This window comes from Helianthus annuus, chromosome 17, assembly GCF_002127325.2.
Source record: "Helianthus annuus cultivar XRQ/B chromosome 17, HanXRQr2.0-SUNRISE, whole genome shotgun sequence".
Lineage (NCBI taxonomy): Eukaryota > Viridiplantae > Streptophyta > Magnoliopsida > Asterales > Asteraceae > Helianthus > Helianthus annuus.
In genome coordinates, this window is record NC_035449.2 from 47,840,265 (window position 1) to 47,849,166 (window position 8,902).

At 36.7% G+C, this 8,902-nt stretch overlaps 2 protein-coding genes across 2 annotated transcripts; both read right to left on the reverse strand.

Moving 5' to 3' along the window:
• Positions 1–420: 420 nt before the first annotated feature.
• On the reverse strand, positions 421–810 carry LOC110924155. Its single transcript, XM_022168191.1, has one exon. It carries the CDS (start codon positions 808–810, stop codon positions 421–423), a length of 390 nt encoding a protein of 129 aa, XP_022023883.1.
• A 3,644-nt stretch (positions 811–4,454) lies between these two features.
• LOC110922952 (denticleless protein homolog) lies at positions 4,455–7,780 on the reverse strand. Its single transcript, XM_022167147.2, has 14 exons — positions 7,590–7,780; positions 7,369–7,481; positions 7,148–7,256; positions 6,995–7,059; positions 6,837–6,875; positions 6,651–6,747; positions 6,482–6,569; positions 6,326–6,392; positions 6,169–6,245; positions 5,992–6,073; positions 5,816–5,892; positions 5,322–5,406; positions 5,089–5,225; positions 4,455–4,985 (listed from the first exon to the last, which is right to left on the reverse strand). The coding sequence occupies exons 1-14, from the start codon at positions 7,654–7,656 to the stop codon at positions 4,559–4,561; spliced, it is 1,530 nt and encodes a 509-aa protein (XP_022022839.1). The 5' UTR covers positions 7,657–7,780; the 3' UTR covers positions 4,455–4,558.
• Positions 7,781–8,902: the final 1,122 nt, after the last annotated feature.

An 8,902-nucleotide genomic window follows, 5' to 3' on the forward strand; every position in this document is an offset into this window, starting at 1 on the left:
CTATAGGCGGGTTCTTTTAGGAAACTAAAATGAATTTTATTATGAACAAAATTACCATTTTTTTACGCTTCAGTCAACATCACTATAAGCATGTAAATCAACACAAGTAGACTGACGTAGGTATAACCCGTGAGAAATGATACCCTTAATCTTCATATAATTAATCATGTTTATTTGTGTTTGATTCAACTGCTTTATTATTTATTTTTATTTTTATTTTTTTGAAAAGAAAATTTCAATAGCCACAACTGACTAAACCCCAAAACGAGGCGGCCAAACAACAAAAGAACGGACTACATATTCACAAAACTACACCAATTTTCCCAAGATAAGTTTCTATCTTTACTCTTATTACTAATCCAAAGGAAACCAAGCGATTTGATATCACTGATAATCTCTGCCTCCTTCACCTACTTATTATCAAACCTTGAGACTGTTGCGCGCCCGCCAAATGCACCAGCAAGCCACTCTCACAATCCCGCAGAAAACGCCTCTAGCTTTACCCGCAAGACCAGCCTGATTGTGCACTTCAAGAACTTCCTTGACCGACGCCGCGATGACAGGAGCAATCTTGCACCATCTAGAGACCGCAAACCAAACTTGGGCAGCGACGATACATCTGGTGAAAAGATGATCAGCATTTTCTTCACCCGAGTTACAAAGAATGCATGTCGTGTTGTCAATAACCACTCCACGCTTAACAAGGGCAGCCAAGGTGGGAATTTTACCCATCTCGGCTTTCCAAGCATGAAGATTACATTTAGCCGTAACCAGATTGCTCCACTCCACAACGAAATCGACGCTAGGCATCTACGGAGAGACAAGTGACGCTTCACATCTTTGACCGAGAATTCGCCAGCAGCAGCCCCAACCCACTTCCATTGGTCCCGCTCCTCCTTGACCTGAACCGAATCCAAAGACCTGCAAAGCCAATTATTATGATTATTTGAATATCAAACTACAACAAAAAAAACGACTATACTTTAATAGAAACTCCGGTAAGATTAATAGCTACTCTAGTTTATTTAATTAACAGATTCCGTGCTCATGGTCTTAAAAAGTATTAATCAATAATTAACAAAAAAAACATGTAAAAAATAAACTTTTTTTTTTGTATGAAGTAAAATTACAGAGAGAGAATGGTGCAATAATTGGATGAGGGCATGCATTTGCACAGTAAACAAATCTTTGTGGAAATCAAATTCAGTGTTTGTGACTGTGAGCGAGAAAAAAGGACAGACAAAAAGAGAAAACAAAAGTTTAGTATGAGAGGTCTTTCACTTCAACTTGTCCGCTCGCCGACATATCGACATGATGTTTGTAGTCAACAAAATGTTGACCCAACTTAACTTTCTTTCTTTCTATTAGGGGGGTCGGAGTGATTGCGGGGAGTGAGATCAGGGTCCGAGTTTGCCGTTGGGGGAATGATTGCAGGCCTCTTTTCGGTGAGCGGGGACGTGCAATTTCGGTGTATACTCACTGAACCGGTGAAGAAAAGGAGAGGTGGGAGATAGAGGGTGAATGGTGGGTCTCAACCCCTATCAACCAATTATAATTTTTTTTTAAAAAAAAAATTCTACCACTATCCATGTGTTTAAATCATTCCTAGCGTTTGAATAGAAAATGGGAAGTGAAGGGGGAGAGTTGACATGGCATGAGATGATTGACTAGACGGTAACTCAAACACCCTAAAGTGTTTGAATGATACCCTCCACCCTAAGACCACCCGTAGTGGGGCATTATTTTCAAATATAACCCCCCCCCCCCCCCCCCCAATTACATAGGGCATTATTGGGCATTATTTTTGAAAAAAAAATTGCATTGGCGTTATATAAAAAACGCCTAAATGGAATTGTGGAAGGGTTGACTGACCAATGAGATTTTTTAGGGGTTTTTTCTTTATTTTATTTAATGCCCCAATAATGCCCCATCCCCATTACACTCATTTTAGAAAACGCCCAATAATACCTCTTTGCTGACTGGACTGCCACATGGCGTAAAATGCCCTAGGGTGAGGGCATTATATTCCCCTTCCACTACACATGGTCTAAGAGGCCGGCAATCACTTGGGAAACTTGGAGAAACTTTGAAGGGTTTGGTTAAGCATTGAAACTGTTTTGGTTTGTTGTTTCGGTGAGCCGTTTGGCTTTGTGTAATTTGTTGTAGCTTCTCGCTAATTATTAATAAATTTTTGTTGAGCGTTCAAAAAAATATAATATTATTATTGTGTTAATTATTTTTTTATTTTGCGATAGGTAACTTTAGACATGTAACGAGTTGTTAGAACTTAGAAGGGGATCCATCATCCAAGCATGGGATGGGATGACGATAAAGTCAAACTGTCAAAGATAGTGTAGCCCATGGATTAGCTAGGTGAGCCCAAGTCAGGCTTGAATGTGGGATGCAACATCCAGCCCTTCGGTTCACAACTATCAAAGTTGAGAGTACTCTCTGTCTAGAGTCTAAGTACTCTCAACTCACTGGTCGACCGATTAGAGAGCAATGGCCGGCCCATTAATCTAGGCTAAGGCTTAGGGCCGCCAAAAAACAAAAACCTTCAAATTTTTTCATAGATTAGACTTTTTTGGCCCATTTAAACAATGTTTCTAGGCCCAAAATTTAGGATTTTACTCAAGGAGTCCACATCGTCAGCGCACGCTTCATTCCAGAATTCAAAAGCAATGCCGCAACACACCAACCCTCGTCGCAAGCTACGTCTTTAGAGCAACCAATGTGAAACTGATTGCGGATTGCAAGAGATTACGGCCGACATTTGGAAAAAGCATCACTATGGTTATTCAGTGTCTCAAATACCAATCTTAGTTGCTTTCTTTATACCAATTCAATAGGGTCCTGACTTTGTAGTTCGCTTTAGGGCCGGCCCGGTAGAGAGCGACTTTAGCAACCATGATGTGGTGTAAGCACGCTACGGTTAAGAATTTCTTGTGATCTGGTTAAGTTTTCTATATGAACGATAGTTAAGTTTGGTCTTAGTGTACTCATGTATGATGTCCAGAGGGCCCGTTCATCCAGAGCTGAACCATGTTACAAACACAAGTAATTATGACACTAAAATTAACACACATAAATGGTGTGAGTTAATCAATCTAGAATCTACTGGCTCCTGCAATTGTTCTTGCCTTCTTGGCAGCTTTTTTGGTGTTGAAAAGTGAGAGAAACGTGATCCCACAATATGCATATAGTGGGTATAGTATGTAAAACCATGGCCTTCAATAAATTGCTTTTTTTATGTATAAGGCTAGTATGACACATTTTCGCATTCATGGTATGATTGTTTCTTACTTTCTTTTTTTATAGTGGTTTTACCTAACAATGACGTGCGAACTTTGTTAGTCCAAGAGATTTGTTAATAAGTTTTGTGTAATAAGTGGTGTAGCTAAACTCTTAATCTTTCTATTTTGCATAAGAAACACATGATTTAATTTACAAATATTATTGCTTTTTGTGTTGTTGGCCTTATTGCTCTAACTTTATATAAACAATAATAATTCAAATTTTTTGGAAGTATATGACAATAAAACAAGCAAAAACAATAGCAATAGAATATGGTTCAACCGGTAATATAGTACTCTTAAGGAAGATATTATACAAAGAATTAACTTTGCCAATATGAATCTCACTTGAGGGTTTTTGGTGCGATTTAAATTTGTTTTAGCAACGTCATGAATCTTCATGTTTTCTTACAGAATATTCAAATTTGGGACATCTAGCTTATCTTATTCAAGTTTGGGGTGTTTGGGTAAGCTTATGGAGTTTGATAACAATTTTCGATACATCAAAGCGGAAAAAAGGGGGTTGGAGCTCCCCCAAACCCTAACTAAGATCCTCCCCTAATCCAATAACCTCTGTATACAATAGCACACATATTTATGAAAACATCATTTCATTAGCTCAAAAAACTTATTTATATTTATCAAAAAGATCAATATAAATAACTAACCCAAAATTATTAACAAATACAAAAATAAAGAATAAAATTCTAGCCGTTTTTATCTAAACTCAAACCGATCTCATTATATGTTCCAAACTTCTTTTTGAACCACATCAAAGTTCAACTAAAATCATTTGCAATCTCACTCCAAATGGGTTTGCCCAAAAGAACTTGGGCAATATGCAGCTATGCATCCACAAATCCACAATTGTTCAAAATTCAGTTTGGGAACCTCTCAGGTTTAAACAAACATAAAAGGTCACATTGTCTTACAGTGAAATATCAAATAAAATAAAATTCACTCAGCTTTTTCTCAAAGATAACATGACCTCTCATGTTGATTTCAACAATAATTTTAATCCTTGTTTCATAAATAGAAGATAAAATAAATTAATTAAGAAATTTTTTTTCAATTTGCAGCATAAACAAACATCTTCATCTGTGAGATGTCACTAACTTGCATAGTTGACAGTAGCTTATATTCATTTTTATTGTTTGCTAGTAATCTTCAAAAACCCAACAGTAACCACCGTTATGTCAATCATAAAGAACTGGTTCTTACTGTAGTCATTAGTATACCGGTTAACATTCTACATAATCCAAACACTATGATGACGGTGCTAGAAAATAATCCAAAATAGTTTTTCTTTTTATAGAGGGTGGCGGATTTAGCACAGAAGACGGGCTGCCAAAACTAGCATCAGGGGATCCCTCACAAGCGTCTCTGATATGTGGACTGAATAACTGTTTTTTGAGTGATGCTGGAGTTCTTATTTCGGGTATCGATGTAAGATTGGGAGAGTCGGTCTGGACCGTTAATTCAACTGGAGAGTCAGGATCAGGTCCTATGTTAGAATCTTTTTCATCTTCCTGTGTAAAAAGCTTTCTACGTTTCATCACCGGAAGCGTTCGTTCTCTCCTTCGTATCGATGAGGGAGATCTCGTATTTGAATAACAACTGCTGTTGATGTTCCAAAGCTGGACCACAGAATCATCTGCAGCAGTTGCTATTTTGCCTACCTCATGTGCACACCTGCAGGTTGTTAAACAACGGTAAGTATGCTTACATGTGTGTAGTCAAATAAAAATAGCGGTATACCAAAATATTATAAGTGTAAAATTAAACGAAATCATACCAATCGACAGCAGTCACTTCTCCATCATGGCCTTCAAGCTTAACAGGATCCGCTTGAGGTTTGTTTACCTGCCATACGTAGGCAAAACCGTCACTCGAACCACCAACAATATGGCCTGCATCAGGACTCAGTTTTGACTGCAAAGATATGAAAAAACATTGGAAATTAAATAAAGCAAAAAGAAAAGTAGCATCTAACTGATAATTGGTAGTTAAAAGTAATGTTTTGATTACCTTTACAAAAAAAGTACCGATATTAGATCCTTCAAAACTTTTAACAGGTCCCTTCTCAAGTTGTAGGACATTAAAGAGGTATATCCTGCATGATTATATAACGTTCAAATATCAATGATACTAATGTTGAAAGTCAATGTCAACATTCACTTGGCAGTCTAGTTGGCAACTTATTTACCGTTGGTTTTTCACTCTAATAAGTCAATAGAATGAGTCAGTCACGTAGGCTTATTCTTGCTAGTTTTATGGTTTGTTAGCTATTTTTCTGCAAGTAGTGCATATGCACGTTTAAGTTTATTTCCCTATTTATGTAAGTTGAAGTTTCAGTTCTATTCATTCAGAAATATTGAGCAGTAAAAACAAGTGTGCAATCTTTTATTTTCTGAGTGTGTGTATTTGTGAGTTTGTGTGTTCATCGTGACCTTACCAATTTAACAACTAAACCTAGTCAACGGTCAACTCCCGAACTTAAACCTTTATTGTTAAAACTGTACCTGCTGTCCATACATGAAGCTGAAATATATACTCCGTTTAAATCTTGGGATAAGCTAGAAATACCGTATGATCTTACCTGAAAGATAATTCAATGTGTCATGCAATGACGTCGATATTTTTTATGTGAAGTACTGTAATATATGATTTCAGCAAAACGTTCAAACTGAATACATACCCACTTCCTTGATGATGTATCTTGCGAACAAGCCTGAGTGATGGGAGCTTTAAGGCTTCTAGTATCCCAGAACTTTATAACACTGCAACAGAATAAAATTTCAAAAAATTAAAATGACAAAAAATACAAGTAATGTGAAATAAACTTGTAAATGGATTCTGGTAGCCTCTTACACACCTGTCAACTGCTCCAGCAGTAGCAATGGAAACCTCATCCTTCATATATAAAACCGATGTAACACTCATTGAAGCAGCCTAAATCATTAAGCGCTCGGTTAAAAACACTAGTAAATACAAGTATTAATCAGCGATATGTAAATTTTCTTGACACTAACCTTGTTATGCCTACCCCTTGTTTTAACACTCGATGACTTATGAGCCCCTTGAACAGTTGCTATTGGTCTGAAAAAAAAATATACAAGTGATCAGAAATTCAGAATTAACTAATAGCCAAAACATGACCGGATTGTAAATAAACACTAGGAGCTTACAGAGTATTTGAGTGTGCTCGCGTAGATTTAGCGCACCTCAAGTCCCACAAAGCAAAAGAACCGTCTCTTGAACCAGATACAATGATATCTTCAATACACAAACAATCATTTAGATCAATATTCAGTTATTCTTCACGGACGAATATAATTGAAAGGATCACAAACATACCATTGTTGGAAGGGTGTGCACTTACGGACTTCACACTTCCAGTATGTCCCGTTAGTGCTAGAAGACATTTTCTTTCTTGGGAATCCCATACTTTAATCTATCCAAGTGCCAAAACATTTCATATCATGCCACATGTTTAAATATAATGTCATAAAACAAAATCTGAAATTGTAAAGAGTTACTCACACTATGATCACCGCACGCCGTTAGTAAATTAGTATCATCCTGCGAAAACCGAATACCATTCACACAATTTAAACAAAGTCATAAACTTTAACCTACAAAGCTACAAATGAATTTACCAAATCCAAATATTATGTAACAATGGTTTGAATTTTCTCTACCTTTATCCAACACACATCAAATATAGCATTGTCATGAGCAAGCCACTGGCATTTTCTAGCTTTCTCTGCAACAAATATAAAACTAAAACTTTGAATACACCCTTCTAGCAAACAAGTGTGAACTATAATTATGTTTAGTGAGTAAAAATTCACCTGCATTTTCTGCACTGGTAGCTGAATCAGAAAACTTGAAGCGAGTGTTGTATAAGCAAACATATCCATCCTCTCCAGTTACAGCAAGAATATGAGCATTTTTGCTAGTCTGCAAATTTATTTAACAAACACTTTGTGAAATTAGGGTTTCACGATCGATTATTCGGATGATTTCAACAACTTTCCTTAATAATAATAGTAAACTGCGAGCAAAATCAAACCTTGCAAAAGGATAAAGCCATGGGAGGAGTGACGTCATCCTCAACTCCATAATCAAAAGCTCCGATTCGACTAAATTGAGACGAGTCGTCGGCAAAACACGGTCGTTTCCTTACTGAATTACAATACAAAAACTCTATGAAATCCAACAGGTATAATCGGATTGTAAAAAGGTGGTTAATTTTGAAGAAAAGAGTTGGAAGCAAAGAAAGAAAGAAAGTACCTCTGAAGCCGTTGAGCTCTCTGGAAGTGATGGTATGGAAAGTGGATCGAGTTTTGGAGGTCTCCATTTGCAATGGCGAATGGTATGGTGTGTTGAGGAAGAAATGGGATGGGAGTATGAAAAAATGGTTTTTAGCGGGGGTGAGAGGGGGGAGATCGACGGCGGGAAGTTTTGAAATTTGTTTTCTGTTCCTGGCGGTGCTGTCTTCTTTTCATTTTCAAGTTGTAAATAAATAATATACTCGTATGACTTTTGACTTTGAGTGTTTTATAATTTTTTTTTTTATTTACTTACATTTTACACGTAATCACAAAAAAAACATTGGATTCTAAAAATTTCTATTAGGCCTCATTATCAATGTCAGTCTTACTTTTTTTATTCTCTGTAATAGTCTCACTTTTCAACTATTTTTCCTCTACCGGTCCTCAGTTAAAAAAACTTAACTCCGTTAAGTTTTTTTTGAATTACAAACTAATGTTTTATGATTTTTGATCAGAACGAGGATACGAGTTTATTGATGTAAAACTTACCTCGAAACGGTGCTCCAAACGAGTTGATTTTTGTTAATTAGAAGTTTAAACACCTGAATTGAAACACAGTTTTCGTCGTTTCGAGCACAATTTCAAGGTAAGTTTTACCTCGTCGTTTCCTCCTGAAAATGTGTATACTAGAAGAAAAAAGTTTCAAATGCATGATGATGACATACCAGCACCTGATCCTGTTTCATTTGTACCTTACAAAATCACCAAACCTGAATCTTTCATTCTTACAAAATTGGTCAATCCAATCAAAGATCCAATAGCTCTTCAAGGATATGACTCTGCAGATACTACCCCAGCAGCTGCCAGTTATCCACTGGAACTCGATGCAGTAAAGAATGAAATGAGGCAGTTCTACAAAGTGGATGATCCTTCAAAAAGGAAATTCCCTTCTCTGCTTGGTTTTAGAAATCCAAAAAACATGGAAGGATATCTAAAACTAAAAGCTAGACAAGCTGAAATAAGAGCTAGGCTTGAATGCCAAGGAGAAAATGACAATGTGGTTTCAAAGTCATTATCAGTTTTTACTCACCAAAGTCAAGCTCATGGAAGACTATGCTAGAGATTCGAGTAAAGAAATGTCAAATTTACCACCAGAACCTGGCCTGCAAAAAGATCTGAGAAAAGACTTTCTGGCACTAATCATGAGTGAGAAGTTCTACCCTGCCAAGGAAGAACAATTCCAAGATTGGCCACTTGTTGGTCTCAAGACAGAACTCAATAGAATTGAAAGAGTAAAAAGAGATCCAAGCATGAAAAGGTCAGCACCAAACT

What these genes read in the sequence shown, in the direction of transcription:
- LOC110924155 (XM_022168191.1), bottom strand. Translation starts at nt 810, where the DNA reads ATGCCTAGCGTCGATTTCGTTGTGGAGTGGAGCAATCTGGTTACGGCT.
- LOC110922952 (XM_022167147.2), bottom strand. Translation starts at nt 7,656, where the DNA reads ATGGAGACCTCCAAAACTCGATCCACTTTCCATACCATCACTTCCAGA. An exon ending in AGAGCTCAACGGCTTCAGAG is followed by an intron (nt 7,482 to 7,589) that starts GTACTTTCTTTC and finishes ATTGTAATTCAG; the next exon opens with TAAGGAAACGACCGTGTTTT. An exon ending in CGAGCACACTCAAATACTCT is followed by an intron (nt 6,393 to 6,481) that starts GTAAGCTCCTAG and finishes TTTTTTTTTCAG; the next exon opens with ACCAATAGCAACTGTTCAAG.